General features: G+C 42.6%; 1 protein-coding gene across 13 annotated transcripts in view; it reads right to left on the bottom strand.

Moving 5' to 3' along the window:
• Positions 1-17639, bottom strand: part of LOC138526227 (T-cell-interacting, activating receptor on myeloid cells protein 1-like) — a 733986-nt gene that overhangs the window by 427510 nt on the left and 288837 nt on the right. For all 13 annotated transcript variants that reach the window (XM_069636718.1, XM_069636712.1, XM_069636798.1 and 10 more), the window contains one exon: positions 14174-14215. In XM_069636718.1, coding sequence (XP_069492819.1) covers positions 14174-14215 — 42 coding nt within the window. The remainder of the gene's footprint in view (positions 1-14173; positions 14216-17639) is intronic.

The following is a 17639-nucleotide window of genomic DNA, read 5'->3' as shown; positions in this document are numbered from 1 at the left end:
GGTGCATGGCCAACGGCCTACGCCCACACCCACCACAACATAACTGCACCATGAAGGCAAAAATGTAGGCATGTGCCTGAATTCACAAAGGCAACATAGGCACCAGCACTTCTACCCAACCGCCGCAACATAAAGAAGCGGTGCAAGCACACGTGTTCCACTTACCGTAATACAGAAACATATCATAGTGTTTGGCACCGCTACCCACTTCCAATCACAAAACATTGTAATCATGCCAACCAAACAACACAATCTTCACAACATTGGTCCTGCTCCCAACACTCTAGTATGTGCATAGAAGCAATGCTACTCAAGCACATATAAGAACCAGTTGCACCGTAACCTCTTCCATATGTACACTATTCCATTAGTGCACCCAGTGGACATACTGCACGACTGGTCACTGCAGCATCTAAACTCATGTACCGACAACTGTAGGATGTTCTATTCAACCAACAATGTGTGCAATGCAGCCAAACCACACACACAAAGTGACAATGAGGCACCTACTTCCAACCAGTCGACATACCTTGTCAACCAGTCGACATACTTTTCTGTGCAACAGCTGCAGCCATGCATCGAAGAGGCTACAGACTTAATACACACAGAACAGCACAGTACACGCTATTTTTAAATGTTCATATCTTGTGGAATGCACTCCCCTTCTGCAAATATGCCTGCCACCAGTCATCACAGAAATACATCACTGCTGCATCTGCCATGCCATAACGAAGGATGCCTGCAATTACCACACAAGATTGTTGCCTGTTGAGGTAACCATGAATTGGCGAAGTATGCATGGATACCGCTGGCACACCACTGTCTTCTTATGAGATTTATCACATAAAGCACTTCTCACTCCCCCATCCTTTGGATCTCTTCTTTCCACCACCAGATGCAGTATAGTATGTTTTTCTGGCCCTTTCACCACCGCATTGTCCTCTGATGCAACATACCGGCGATATGGAATACTGTTGACACACTTCACGTCACTGCACACTGCTTTGCAATCAAAATTTTGATGGCACAGCAAACAGGGAAATGGGACCCTGGAGCGGAGACAGATATGACTATTTTTAGTCTGCACACTGCTACGTACATGAGGGCCAGCCATGCACACAATGGCTTAGAGCCTTGGCACACACACCACAACACTATCCTCTGATACACCATAGCGACGTTTCCCAAAAAAAACTTTGACACACAGCATGCTCACCCTCCAGTCAACCACCCGCTGTGTCCATTGTTCGCCGACATCACGCCGTACTGGTAGCCAATGAGGCCTTGGTCCGCGGAGCGAACAGGGAAATGGGTCCGCGGAGCGGAACCCAGATATCACTCATTTTTTGAGACATACATTTCAGTTCTTTGCAACAAAAGTGTTGGCTGGATTAGAGCCAAGCCCACACTCTTGCTGCAAATTCTGTGAAAATCCGCCCAGCCGTTCGCCTGTAGCAATGCGCAAAGTTTTCGCCCATTCAGTCTAAGGAAAAAAAAATGTGGGACCCCCCCTATAACTTTGACCCCCTGCACAAAACCTCACCCAACTTGGTGAAAAAATTCAGAGCTGGCCATATACTTTTTTTGTAAAGTTTGCTGACGATTCCTCCAGGGAATGAAAAGTGGTCTTCCTATGGGTTTAGCAACTTAACCATAACTGTACTGCCACTACTGCGGGCTGTGTAATATACATATATATATGTATATAAATATACATATATTATAGGACGGTGGTCGCCTTTTGATTTGAGTAACGGATTTGGCCGAAATTCCGAAAGTGGTTCATAGTCTGCGGGCCCCCCGGACTGCAAAGTTTCATAAAGATTTGTTAAACAATTTAAAAGTTATTAAGCTTACAAATAAGTGCGCCCTACTTCCCATTTATTTTCCCATAGCCAAAAAAGGTCAATTTATGTCAAAGCGTACAGCCTAAACCGCTGGGCGGATTTGATCCATGATCCATACATGGTTTGGGGTTATTCCGTGCCGTAGTTATTTTGAAATCTGACAGAGAAGGGGGTGCCCCTTTCCCAAAAATTATAGTTATATCTCCCCTGGTCCATTGCAGGATCATGGTTTTCAGAAATGAAACAACTGCCATCTTGTTTTTCTCTCGATGCGAGAGATATTCGCGGCTATAGACAAGGTTATTGTTACACTCACCTGTATCCACGGGGATGCCACCCAGCCCTGGTTGGATGATTTGCACTCTCGAACCCTTTCCTGGTCCCTTGCTAAGGCCTCTGGTTAAAGATGGGTCTGCAATATAGGAGAGCTGGATTCAATACCAGATTGTCTTTATGTTTTCCCACCTCCCTTGGCCTCAACCCCTTCCACCCCCTTGGGCCTTCTCCTCACCTTAATATTGTAAAAGGTGGATTCTCCATCCTACTCCTCATGGCAGGGGCGCGTAGATGTGGGGGGCAAGCAGCAACCAAGTTTCTTCACTGGTGCAAGCCCCCCTGTGGGAATCCAGGCCTGCTGCGACTCCGTAGGTTTGCTGCTTTACAGTCTTTATATGCAGTTCTTATGTTCCTCTTAGTTCGAATGTCTTGCTTCTTTCCTTTTAGGTATGGAAAGCTATTTTGGTGTTGTCATGCAGTTTGAAGATGAGCATGGGCCGGTAGGCGAAAGCGCGGTGTGCGCAATGCTGTCCGGTGAGTAATGCGCGATGCGCTGCGCTGTTTCACCTTTTATATTGCTAATCTGTGTCTTTTCTCTCCTTGCAGGTTGCGATGTTCCTCGCCAAGCGACGTAATGTTCCAGCAATGATACTGACCAGGAGGTGACTACCCAGGTAAGACTTGTGTGGCTTTCTTCATTCGGGAGGAAACGTGAGTAAACGCGTACTAATGCTGTCTTTCTTTCTCCTCTTTCCACGCTATGGTATTCCAGGATGCTTGCGGTGCCGGATCATGGATTTCGTACCTTCAGGTGAGTGGAACTAAAGTCAACGATGGATTGAAGACAGGATACTGTTCCAGGTAAGTTTCACAGTGTTCTTTCTCTCTCTGCAGGTCCTTGGTTTCAGTAAAGCTGGCATCAAAGAACTGGACACAGTGAGCGTTGCGCTGCCCACAGCAGAATAACGCAAAGAATATTTGGCTGTTTGGGTGTGGTTTAAATCGTCTCAGGTAAAGTAGTCCAGGTAAAATAGTCCCAGGCCTGCCACACCCAAAGTAGTCCAGGTAAAGTAGTCCCAGGCCTGCCACACCCAAAAGACTAGACCGCATAGCTCAGTTCCTTGTAACTGAGCTATGTGTATGCCTCCATGTTGGCTGAACCCCCCCAAGTTAAATAGTCCCAAGTAAATAGTGCCATTCTAATGTTGGTCTTCAAGATGGTTATGACCTGGCGCCAAAGGCGCCAGGACTGACTCTAAGAGTTTTGGATGAGGTTTTAAGGCCTTTGACCTGGCCCTAACTGGAAGGCTGACTTGCCAGTGAGGGTCAGAGGCAAGGGTCATGACAGTTATGGGAAAATGAAACACAGTAAAAAGCTATTTGCAGGTCAAAAAAAACAAATGCCATCAGGGTAGAGGTGGGTGGATGGCTAGAAAGCACTGAGTGAAATGTGTTGGAGGGGTGCAGGGACTGAGTTTGCAACACAAAGCTTTCTGAAGCCTCAGCTATAGCCATCTGAAATAAAATTGCCTCGCAGAAGCAGTGTGCTCTGGGTGAAAGGGAGAGGGCAGGGGAGGTGGGTGGGGGAGCAGGGAAACATTCTTTTTCCCCTAGATATTTGCTGCTACATTGGTTACAAAGAACTACAGATAACCGTTTTAAAGATATGTTTAGATTTCTAGTGATATCAAGGGTAAATTGATATCCAAATCTCCCATTCATGCAGTAACCAAGACAGAATCTGCTTATCTTCAAAATGAGCAAAGGGCCAGCCTCATCAGGCCATGTTACCTGATAAATAAGCCAAACTTACAAGACCACTTAAAGGAATGGGCTGGCCCCTTTCTTGCTTTGAAGCTAAGCAGGGTTGGTCCTGGTTACTGCATGATTGGGTGACCGAATGGGCCTCTGAATTGTTTAAATTGTGCTACTTTCAGTCCTTGAAGGTTTTGCACTCAGAGACAATGTTTTACCTTTTGCTGAATTGCATTCTGGTATTTGTAGTCTCCCAGTCAATAATAAAAAAGAATTGTATTTAGACAGCAACTGTGGGTTTCCCATCCCTGCAGTAATTGGGACAAACTCTGCTTAGCCTCAAGGTGAGGAAGGGGTCAGCCTACTAAGGCCATGTTGCCTAATATATGCCCCCACCTTAGAAGAACACTTAGAGAAACATGGCCTTAGGAGGCCGGATCCTTCCTCGCTTTGAAACTAAGCACGGTCGGTCCTGGTAACTGCATGGATGGCAGATAGTTCATGGTCCGGAATGCCATGTGTTTTCTTAGTTTAAAATATCTCATAACACACGGCATCCGCATTTATATAAAACAGAAAAAATGAAATGACAAAAAATCACATTTATGCTGAACACTGCTACCAGAGAACCTTGGCCTTAAGGAGTTCGAGATACATCACTATTATGCTACAATGATGTTATTGTTTGGATTCTCACAAGTTTCATACCTAGCCTTTTATCATTGAACATATTAAATTATAGGTTAAGTATGAAATGTATGCCCAATGAAGCAATGTACAATTATAGCCTAGTGGTTAAAGGCTGGGCTTGAAATCTCGCAGATCAGGTGTTAAAGGCTTTTTAAACATTTTAATTTAATTAAAAGTAAAGCAATGCAAGTGGAAGGTGGCAAGGTTTGTTGCAGTGCAGTCCTGTTATCTTATTTAGCATCAGGGCGTTTGGACGTGGCTGCACTGTCAGCCACTTCCAAACATCCTTTGCTCCAAAATAACAGTGCCGGAATGGCTTTCGTGTTGAAAAGGGCACACCAAAATGGGTACTGCAGTGGAATGCCCGTGCCAAATTGTCCCGCGCCAAAATGGTGGCACTGAAAAGGGGTGTATTGCTTGGAGAATGCTGCTTAACCAAAGTGGTAAGCTTGCTCAAGTATTTGGATACCAGGATTTTACTAAGGTTGTCATTTTACCAGTGCAGACGCTTACCCACAAGACGACAAGCACTTGTTTCATATTGGGATTTTGTTTTCCAGGGAATATTAGACTACAGATTGCTGAGTTGAAAAGGTGAGCCCCTTTTATACTTTGCAAGCATATTTATTGAAAGATTTCCTCTCTCAGGTTATTTGTATGGTGGTCATTACTTTTTTTAAATGTCCAATGCTATTTTGTCTTGCGCACTTTCTTCTAAGGAGAAGATCAATTGAACTACATTAGTATATTTCACTTTAAAAAATGTGACCACTTACTTGGCGCATATTCATGGGGCCAGCTTTTGATTTTCTTTATGGGACAAAAGTACCTGGGCATGAGTTATTCTTGCAGCCAATCATTTTTTTTTTTTTAAATTCAAACTTTATTGATTTTGTACAAGCTCAACAGTCACTTACATCCGAAATCCTTCAATAAATAATTAGAATGAGCATGTAAGACAAGTACCATCTTCGTATATCATGTGTAGTAGTTCTTGAAAATTAAGCAGTATAATGAATAGGATTAACAAAACCCAGTCTCGCCCCCCCGCCCTCCTCCTCCCCCTCTCTAATATCTCCAAATGCGTGATTGAGAAAAATCATTAAACAATGAGACAACACCAGAAAGCTTCGAGTATAAATATGATATCCGACCAGGACACATAACATGACACATGGAGCCGCCACAACAGAAATCCTCGTTTGTTATCATTATTGGCACAAATCGCAACAATATACTGCACACATTGTCTTTACAAGGCATACTTGGCTCTGAACTCAGACCAGGCACTTTCAACATCAGTGAGATCTCCGCGTAAAGCGGCGGTCAGGTAGTCCATTCTATAGAGAGTCTGGGCAACCCCAAGCCATTCAGTTTTACTAGGGAGCTTCATTTTTAACCCTTTCCTGTGCTGACTTAAATGCGGGTAGTTGGGGTTGTGGGATGTATCACAACAGTCACCAAGAGGGCTATAAAACAAGGGGCTTGTAGCACGCTGCTTAACTAAAGTGTGTGATCCTGAGCAAATAAATCACACAGGGCATTAACTAAAAACATTGGGAGTTCTCAAAGCCTGCAATGTTTTATACATAAAATAAATAGATATTTTTACAGCTACAGTGACATTGAGGGTTGAAAAATCACTGGTGAGCCATGTCTCCCATCCATGCAGTAACCAGGACTGACCCTGCTAAGCTTCAAACTGAGGAAAAAACCAGCCTCCTCAGGCCATGGTGCCTAATACATGAGCCAAACTTACAAGACCACTTACAGTAACATAGCCTGATGGGGGTGGCCCCTTCCTCACTTTGAAGCTAAGCAGTACAGTGCGTATATTCATGGGTGCTAGCTTTTGATTTTTGCTATGGGTGAAGATAGTACCCGGGCATATGTTATTCTTGCAGCAGGTCATTTTTTCCCATTTCTGTTCTGCTTAAAAGTGGTTAGTTTGGGTCTTGCGATGTATCACAACAGTCACCAAGAGATCAGCCATAAAATGAGGGGCTTGGAGCACGGGACAGGACATTTCGGCATGGCCAGTTAGGTGCACGCCATTATGGCATGACCGTTTCGCTGCATGTTCTGTTTGGGTGCACCCAGTTAGATGCAGCCAGTTCGGGCAGGGACCTCTCGGTGCAAGGATGTTTTGGCATGAGAAGTCGCAATTGGCATGAACCTGCAGGCACTTTGCATTTTGTAATATGGATTAAGCGTGAAAAAGATTTATCCCTCACAAACAACTTCCCACCATGTGTGTGTACGTGTACACACACACACACACACACACACACACACACACACACACACACACACACCCCCCTTTACACTGCACATATATTAAAAATGCAGACTACACTGTCTCTGAGCAACATTATAAAACGGAAAATTTAATTTAAAAAATCACTTTTATGCTGAACACTGCTATCAGATAACGCTGGCCTTAAGGAGTTCAAGACGCAGCACTTAACCATTATGCTACTATGATGTTGCTGTTCGGATTTTCACAAGTTTCATACCTAGACTTTTATCATTAAACATATTAAATTATAGGATAACTATGAAATCTATGCCCCACAAAGTATCAAGCCATTGTGCCCTAGTGGTTAAATGCTGGGTCTCGAACTTTGGCAGACCAAGGGTCAAGGCTGTATGTTTTTTATTTAACTAATTTAATTTAATTAAAAGAAAAGCAACGCAAACGGGAGGTGGCGAGGTTTGTTGCAGTGCAGTCCTGTGATCTTATTTAGCATGAGGGCACTGAAAAGGGTGCACTGAAATGGGCGCTGTGGTGGAATGCCCATGAAAAATCCACCCACGCCAAAGTTATGGCGCCGAAAAGGGGTGTACCGCTTGGAGAACTCTGCTTAACCAAAGTGTGTGCTCCATGGCAAATAATTTTATCTGACTGCGCATTGCATAAAAACATTGTGAGTTCTTAAAGCCTGCAATCCGAAGGCCATGGCAAGTGGTCTGGTAGCATTTTCAAATGGGCAGTGGGCATGGCCTATGGCCTAAAACTGATGTTTTGTATTTCTATTCCCTAGAACTGTGTTACATTTGCACTTACATTTGCTACCTAAATTAATTCAGGGGTGAATATTACCTCTTATCATCATGGATGCCTCAAATCAAGAAACCATACCTAACCTCTGACCTTTTCATAATCGGTTTGAAACGTGGCTATTGTAACTCCCTCAATAAGAGTCTTCCAAAATGTTTGCGTCATAAAGTACACTTACTGCAAGATAATAACACTAGCAAAATCTTGCATGTTCTGTGTCAAGCTCGTATTACATCATGTATGCAAAATCTCCACTGACTACCAGTCTTAGTACATTTAAAATTCAAAGTAGCCACTCTGGTTCTTAAGTGCATTCATGGTAAGGCTGCATACTATCGGACAGACTGACGTTTTACACCACAGTCACTTACTTTGCTCAGTCTCACTGAAGTCTTTTTACCTACCCTTTATTCTACTTGAACTATAGAGGGGGTAGAAGTGTCTTAGTCCATCGTTCCAGAACTTGCAATGAACTTCCTCACTCTTTGAGATTCGAGTACAACTTGAGCAACTTTAGTAAAGGCTTCAAAACCTCCTAATTACATCTACCTCTATCCGAGTAATATTTTGTATTTCTGTCCTTGATATTGTTTTATGTATTGATAGCTCTGCACAGCGCTCCTATACCTTGGGGTTTGGGTTACATAACAGAAGCTTATCTGAATGCTCCACTGATGCTAGCAAACTTCCCCGCCGGCCACACCTCCCTTTTGGGGTGCCTCAAATTGATTGCTTTGCAGTAGCCACATCATAATTCAACAATAAATAAGTAGTTACATATTCAACAGAATGTATTAATTTAAACATGTAATAAAGGGATGGGATCCTGGAAATGCCTTTCTGAGGGACTGGGACCCCTAGTCCTTGTCCTACCACTTCTCTGTGTGCGTTAAAGTGAGAACCTAATGCAACAAAACCCTGGAAATTCAGCAAGAGCCACCTTAACTTCGCACCCCCTGTTGCGCAGACTATGACCACAATGATGCCATCACAGATCACATTACTGATGACATCACTAATTACATGTTGTATGGGAATACTGATGACATTACAGATCACATTGCTGACGCCATCACTGGTGACAACACTAATTGCATTGTATATAACTGATTACATCAATAATAACATCATTTATAAGTTAGTTCATGAAAACACTGATTACCTTAATAACAATTTAGGCCGAGGACTTGGCCATGACGAAGGCTGAGGTCACTGGCCAGCACCAAAGGCCATAGCTAGTGGCTGGTTAGTGTTGTGTAATACACAGTGGGCACACGCGAATACCATCGCTTATTGCATTTTATTATTTTAAAATTTACAGTGGAAATGGCCAAAAGATGTACAAACTGATCAAGGTCAAAGGCCATGACTTGTGGCCCATTTATATGTTAGAATATATAGTGGGCACAGTCAAAGATTGTGGCCACTGGCCAGTATTGTGCTAAAGTCCATGGCTACTGCCTATTCAGTTTATATAATATACAGTGACACTGTTGAAAGCTGCATCCACTGGTAAAGGCAAACTTCTATGGCTGGTAGCTTGCTAGTGTTAAAATATTCAGTGCACATGGGTGAAAGTTGTGATCACTGTCCATAACTGAAGGCCGTCACTAGTACCTATTCATGAGTTAAAATATATTTGGCCATGCACACTGACCATGGCTGAAGGCCATGCTTAATGCCAGTTACTATTGTAATGTAATTAGTGATTTCATCAGTGATGTGATCTGTGATGTCATCATTGTGGTCATAGTCTGCGCAACAGGGGGCGTGAAGTTAAGGTGGCTTTAGCTGAATTTCAAGGGTTTTGTTGCATTAAGTTCTTACCTTAACGTCGCTGCAACTAAAGTTTTTTCCTTGAATTTCAAGGGTTTTGTTAAAATGCACTTCTCACTTTAATGTACCTGCAACTAAACTATTTTCCTTGAATTTCAAGGGTTGTGTTACAATGTATTGCTCACTTTAATGTCCCTGCAACTAAAGTTTTCTCCTTGAATTTCAAGGGTTTTGTTACAATGTATTGCTCACCTTAACGTCCCTGCAACTAAAGTTTTCTCCTTGAATTTCAAGGGTTTTGTTACAATGTATTGCTCACCTTAACGTCCCTGCAACTAAAGTTTTCTCCTTGAATTTCAAAGGTTTTGCTACAATGTATTGCTCACCTTAACGTCCGTGCAACTAAAGTTGTCTCTTTGAATTTCAAGGGTTTTGTTACATGTATTGCTCACTTTAATGTCCCTGCAACTAAAGTTTTTTCCTTGAATTTCAAGGGTTTTGTTATTCCATAGATTTTTAGAACGCTCCCAGACCACTAGCATGGTACTGATGAAACACATTAGACCATAAGGGGGTCCATCTGCAGATAGAGACTAACCTGAATTTTCCGAGAACTTATAGCCTTTTCTCACTATGTTTCAGAGAACAATGGGAAGGTTGTTCCAGAGGGCAGCACCTGAAGCTGGGAAAGTTCTGCCCCCCAACCTGTTTTTCTTGACTGAGACCCTCTAGAGAGCCATGGATCTGCAGGGTCTGAGGGGCCTAGTAGGGCAGTGTTTTGGTAGAGAGGCCCTTCTCCCAAGGTGGCAATGGCGGATAAAGCAGAGGGTTACCAATTCAATTATTGCTTCAACAGGTAGCCAGTGGAGGATTGTAATGTAGGGGCAATGGGGCATCTGGGTTTAAGTGCTAGAATATCTGAAATATCTGAAACAATCGTGCCAAGCAAGCGCAAAAAGATACGTTGTATGTTTTATTTTCTACAAGAGTGCTGTGGAATCAAAAACATATATTTTTGTGCATACCCCCTTTATCAGTTATATTTCCATTGCTTTTCCTTTCAGGAGACTTTACTACATCATACTGTAGTTTACAAACAGTTGTGCAATGCCAAACTCAATACATAGATACAAAAATCTAGGACAGAATTGGTACTTTATTCAGATAAAGGTACCAGTGGGCCAATGTAGAGACTCCACCCATCTCTACATATGCACGCACCGCTGAGATATTATGAAGGACAATAGACAGAAAATGCCTACCTCCATATTGAGCTGTAGTGAAGTGAAAAAGCCAAATCTAAACTACAAGACACTGAATGGTACAGATGTCTCCTGCTATAGGTGTGGGGTGGTGTGTGGTTGGAACGGTGGTGGTGGCGATCAGATAAGAGCCTAGGCTCCTGTCTCCTGTTTCTGGTGTGAGCATTAAGAGCTCAGGAACGCAGCCATCATAAAACATGATGGGGGGAAGAGCTGAATGGGGAAGAATGTCTTCTGCAGAAATGCTTTCAGTTTCACTTCATGGGGAAAGGGGCAGAGAAAATGCTAGGCTGCATGTTGAAATGGGGAGAGACAACTAAGACTGTGAGGAGAAAATGGGTGACCATTGAGCAGTGGAAGGAAATGCAGTGGGAGGGTCCACTTTCAGTGTATGCATAAAATGAATAATAAGGTGGATAATACAAACAAATACTTGGTGCAGACTAGGGAAACGAATGTACACAAATTTGAATGTAGTTTAAAAGATTGTTTTTTTTCGGGACAATCGCAGTTCCCCGTCAGAAACTCGGCCATGCATATACGGTAGGTGGGAAAATTGCTGTCTTGCAGGAATCGAAGCCCAGGTCTTTTAGACCCATGTAACTGCATAAACTGGTTGTGTCTGGTACGAACAAATGATGGCTTAGAGATTATGAATGGCAAGACAATGGGTGGGGTACGTATGCACAGCGAAGGGATGCATTCAAGAGCACCCATCATGTGACACGGTAACCGGAATCTGATATCAAAGAAGGACTAGACATGAATGAAAGGATGCAAAACAAGAAGGTTCTGGGAGTCCCTCTACCAGCACAAACATGGAAACATGGCCCATTGACCTGTTATTGGGTCGATGGCCCCCGGGAGAGTCTGTCTCAACCAAGTCTTTAGCTCACTCTCCCTTTCACAAGTGCGAAATATCCCTGCATAACAGTCTTTGTCCTGCCCAGGGGCAGTCCAGCAATGAAATGCTAGGCAATTCTCCTCTAAAAAAAGAGTACGAACAGCAATCCCAGACACGTGTTTCGGCCTAGTTGGGCCTCATCAGGGGGAGCTGTGCCTCTCTAAGAACAGTGAGCAAGGCGTCTACGTCTGTGTATTTCTGTGTATTTCTGTGCATTTCAAAGCACACCCTGAATTTGCATATGAGATGAGCAAAAAAATTAACCATTTCCAGAAGCCTACGTGGCATAGGTGCAGTCAGGGTATGGCACAATGCATGAGAGGGTGCATTTTTGACTGTGGTGCATTTCTTTTTAGTTGGAACAGCGTCGCTATAGACAAGTGCTTTCCCACTGCATTTGTATCCCTCAAATAGGGATAGAAAAGTGTTATACTTTTTGGACATTTCCTAATGACAGGTCCTTTCCAAAGTCTTGGGAGTGTGCTTTGGACACTAGTGTATGCAAGGTGCCTGGACAAGACCTCACTTGTTCTGGCTCACAGCCCACTGCACAGGTCAACTTCCTGAATAAGTGGACCTTTGCATTTCCAGAAATTAAGCATATAAAAAAGCACACTCCCTGTACTGTTTTAAAATGATCAGTTCCCGACAGTATTCACACTTCAACATCCAAATAAAGCTTGCACATAGCTCATTAGGCCCCCACAGCGAACTGCAGGGCACGCTTCCCTCATACAGGCTTGAAACAGGTAGACCTACTCATACAACGACAGTGCTCTATGGACAGGAAATGGGGTAACCCATCAAAATAAACAGAGATAATTCCCGCCTTGCCAACAATAATAGGTTTCTTCACATTAATAAAACATATACAGCGGGCAAGATACGGTAGCACAAACGCAGCACACACTTATCAAATAGGACAAGAGCAAAATAAAGTTTGCAAATACATGAATATTGAGAACACAATTTCAGACATGACTTGCAAGATACATTAAAAATTATCAAAAATATCATTGAATATTTTTGACATCAAACGCTTATTTCCCTATATTGACACATGAAGAGCTAGGTGACTTCAACATTCTAAATACAACGTCAGTGAACATTTCATCCTTATAAATTCAGATCGCTTTTCTCAGGACCCAGTTCATAGTTACAATGGGAGTCCATGAAAACATATATCCCAAGTGCATGAACAAACATGAATGGTTGTTGTAGTTTGGTTTCTCAAGGGACTTGTAAGACCCTTAATGACCTAAATGACTTGTATAGTCCAGACTTGGCTTAGTTGATAAATTGACAGTCTCGCAAGTTTAAGTATTTCAGGGTTTAAGAGCAGAAAAATAAAAGACGTTACAGAATGTCCTCAGTCCAAGAGACCAGAAGAGAACTGCTGCCTTAATTGGGACATTCTCCTGGCTAAATAGGAACAAGGAAATTCAGCAAGCCTGGAGATCCAGGTACGACCATGTAGATTAAGCTAGTGTGGTGATGCCCAACATAGTATATTAAAATTTGACCATACACTCCTAGATATGTTTCTATCACGACCGACTAACCACGACAGGTTATAGCCAGAAAGAGCTCCATCATCATTCATGCACTGTCTGAATCCCAGTTAAAACAATGAGGCTGAGTCCATACAATCTCTTTGGACGATTTTGCTAGATGCTTCAACAAGAACACCAAGAAAATGTACATAAAGATTAACAATAATAACACAACTAAACCTTTGGAAACTTCCTTGATTGAGAATATTTCGAGTGCTAAACTCACAACTTCTGCCCCTCAAGACAACCCCAATTTCTAAAATGAATCTAACAGAGCAAATTCTTAGTTATTGAGCGCCCAGGGACCACACATGTGGTGATATTGTGCAGTATAAGAACCTCCAACACACTGTCACTGCAACTAGAGTAATGTGGGAAGCGGGGAGGCCGGGCTGCTATCGCTTCAGACTGGGGAAATCCTACTACTTTGCACGGCATGGGTGAAGTGGGCATTTCTAGAGCTGTGGTACTTAAGGTTCCTCAACTAACCTGCCTGCAGCTTTGTTCTAGGAGATGCGGCCAGCAAGAGTGCTCCAGCCTTCTATGGTGGTGCTTTCCCTCCCCCCACGCCATCTTTTTAAGGGATGGTTCTTAGAGACTAACACACCATCAGAACTTGGCAGAGGAGGAGGGAGATTGGCATTGCTCCATCACAACAGTTACAAGCCTGACACACAAACCTGCATAGCATCATCATGGTACACACATAAAATAATGTATTAAAATAACAAACCACGAGCAACATAACAATAGCTGCAACAATAGTTAAAAAGCAATGTCAGAACAGGTCCATAAACCAAGTAATACACGTACAAAAGGCAGAGGTCAGATTAGAAAAGGGAGACATCTTCATACATGACCTTAAACATTTTCAAATAAATAGCATTTGACTTGCATGTAGAAGGTGCTTTATAGAGGCTAGTGTCGAAGGGTAAGGAGTTCCAAAGTGCAACCACCAAACGTGCAAACATGTACCCCCACATCTCTGAGCGTGGCCCCCTAGCAATTTAGAATTTGTTTTCACTGTCAGCTCCACCTGAGGTACTCACCCTGGCCGAATGACACCCAGTTCCACATGTCCAGAAAGTAACCTAAAATGAAAGCAACACATTGTAAGGCAATATGCACATTATGCAATGTATCTTTTTCTAAAGAGTGTTCTGTTTTTCCAACTTTCACTATTGATGTTACACAATATGAGAGAAGCCTGCAAAATGTATTTAACGTGTATTTTAATGTCCACGTTTTTAAGGCTCAGACCAGGCACAGGTGTATCAGAGTGCCGTGCAACAAATTAAAATGCAATTGCATAAAAATTAACCAATAGGAAGACAATACCAAATAAAACAGACCAATCAAAAGCAAACAGATTCAATGAATAATCGAACTTGTGATCCTGTCCATAATTAATTAATTTACACCGGAAGCAGACTTCCATAACCAGGCCTTGCGTTATTACCTAAATGACAATTTCCAACTACAGTTTTGTAAACGAGTCAGATTGCTCGAATGACAGGATTAATCAACTGTTATAAATCTGTATTCCGACAAAGCTCTTAGCTGCACATGCCCTCACCCTCGCCTCTTTCCCATCATCCGACGCCAATCTGTTTTTTTTTTTTTAAATGACAGCACCCTCACTTAGTCTGCTTCCTGGGTGCTACTTCCAGACTCCCGCCTCCTCTGCCCCTTCTGCTGCCTGTAGATCACCATGGGAATGAAAAGGGTGCTCATACTTTGAGATCCCTTTCGATTTGCAATGACAGCTTTGTTGGGTGTCTTTTTCCGTTCTTTCCTGGAAACACATTTGCTCCAAAACATGTTTCCATGCTAAAAACACAAAAGAGAGAGAGAGCGTCTTACACTGCCTCCGAGTTGTAATAGTGATAATTACATTCTCAGGGCTGTGGATTGTTCTAGGTGATAACCACTCACACAGGACATATTAAAGGCCTGAGTGTGGTATCGAGTACTAAAGTCAGACCCCTGGCAACGCCCTACTCATCCTTGCCCAGTGTGCTCATCAAGAGAGGAGAAAAGCAACACCCAGTGGCAAAGAACTTTCATGGAACCTTCACCTTATGAGTACCACTCGCCCACTCCCAGAATGGGGAGACTGGCCGCAAAACGCCAGGAATATACAACACCTAGCAGGGAGGAAGAATGACTGGGAAGATTGCATGCCACAGCTACCCAATTCAGAACTCTAACTAAGTCAATGCCTAGTCTGGGATACCCAAGGGAAGCCCTTATTTATATAATTCTATGACAAGTTCATAGATCTGGATGATAAACCCTTGTATAACGGCCCTCTCTTTGAATCCCCCTGAACTCACTGAGCCAAGAAGTAGGTTTGTTTTGCAAATTAAAAGATTTATTTGAAAATTAAACAATATATATATCACACTTTTATGAATAAATGATATTTGATAGCACACTCATGAATATAATGCTGATCAGCAATGGGTAATGTTACAATTGCACACTCTTTTCAATCAGTGAGGAGTTAGTATAGAAAGGATAAGGTAGCAGAGAATACTTTTATGGTTTCAATACTCACTTTTTCTTTTGACAATTCACTTCCCCCCATGCAATATAAGGAGATGGAAGAAGAGCACACAGTTTTCAGGAATACAATCAAATGCAATACAAATTCTAGTTCCCCCCCTAGCAATCTTGGAGCAACCGGTATGCTTTTAAAACATGCAGAAATACTTTTAATGTGATTTGCAATGAAGTGAAAATATGCTAAAAATGATTTTAATTCCCTATAGGAGATTCAGGGTAGGTGATAGCTAATTAAGATTGGTTCAGGTCAACACTATCAGTGATTCATGAGGGATTATCAGGTTGAAAACGAATTTCAGCAATGGAAGCAAGAGACAGCGATTTTTTACAGGTGGAGAAATTGAGTCAAATTGCAATTCGCGGCACTTTTTCCGAGTGTGTCGATTGCGATTATGGAAAAACTATAAGGAGTAGAAAGTTGGGTTTGGGCTTGTTGGAAAGCCCAGGTTCTTAGCTTTAAGATGAAAGTTAAATCTTGCGGTTCAAAAGATACCGACAATTTAGTGGAGGTAGATTCTCAGAAATAAAGTAAGATTCAAATGACAAATGACACTTTCACAGGTTTGAAATCACAGAATGGACACACAATTTCTATGCAGTTCTAAATAGGTGGAAATGGTTTGAATTAGATTATTTTAAACTAAGAGATTGGTTCTGCACAGTTCTGGCTGGATACTCACTCCTAATTTTGGAAGGAATGGGCCTCGTCACAGATCTGGTCAACAGGTTTAGCTGCGGTTCTCTCTGCTCTGCGGGTCTGGATCTCTGGTTCTGGCAAAAGTTCTTGGCACTGCACAGCGGTCTGGTCTGGGTCTGGTCTGCGGTTGGGATACAGCTCTGCTTTCTGGGTCTGGTACTGGCACTGCGGTCTGGTCTGGATCTCTGGTTCCGGCAAAAGTCCTAGCCAGAAGCGAACAGCACAGCCTGGCTGTTTTATTCTGATGTGCCCCTTGGAAGTCTGGGGTAAATCAGTTTGCCAAATTGTATGGCCAGCTGAGAATATTTTTAGCTTGCAGTAGGCCTTCTGCTTCAAAGTTCTGGAGTCTGGAGTCTGGTTTTCTAAGTTCTGGTCTCTGGATAGTGCCTAAATTTGGATGTCGTCCGTCAAAGTGCTTCGCAAGAAAGTGGAAAGTGAATATCCCTCCTTGGGTCTCAGTGGCTCGTTTTATGTCTTTTGAAAATGGGTGGGAAGGCTGACTTTCTATGCCCAACCCTCTGAGGATCCTGATAGGCTATAGGATTCTCTGTCGCCTGAATGGGGAACTTAGTTGTTAGTCATCCCGTGTCATGAGACATCATTTTTATGGCATACAGAAAGAACACTCCCCTTGTCACTTTGCACACAAATCTATTTTTGACTTAAACGCATAGTTATCTATGTACAATTTTTCTAATATTATATGTCCAGTTAACATATTTTCTGTAGCGCCAAACCATCCGATCCCTTTCTTTGTAAGATGTTGTGTTCACTTCTGACAGAATTCGGCCCTTTTCATCCAGACACAACCTCTAAACTTTTCCAGAATTTACACAAATGTGCGCAAGGAATATGGGCATCAGATGATGAAGTGTCAGATTTTTAACATACATACATTTGGAGAAATACCCTATTTTCCGCTACTACCCCCCCAGAACATACCACAGAGTCCTAACATCTCTTAAAATGTGCACAGAAAAATCACAGAAATAATGATATTATTGATATCATTTTGACAATTATGTACTATGAATCATCCATCTTTCTAAAATGATGCTCTGGCCCAGAGGGGTGTGGTTTCCCAAAGCACATGGGGGAATTTCTGGTTTGTCCTCTTCCTCCAAGCTCAGCTGGCTCACAGAGGCAGTGCCCCTCCCATTTCCTTCCAAGAGGAAGCCATTTACAAACCCCTGATTTAGCAATTGCTTGGAGCAAAGGGAAGTTCATTTTTCTGTTTTCCTGCAGTCCCA

This window comes from Ambystoma mexicanum, chromosome 1q (assembly GCF_040938575.1).
Source record: "Ambystoma mexicanum isolate Mex_15411 chromosome 1q, UKY_AmexF1_1, whole genome shotgun sequence".
Classification (NCBI taxonomy): Eukaryota; Metazoa; Chordata; class Amphibia; order Caudata; family Ambystomatidae; genus Ambystoma; species Ambystoma mexicanum.
This window is presented reverse-complemented; position numbering and strand designations above follow the sequence as displayed.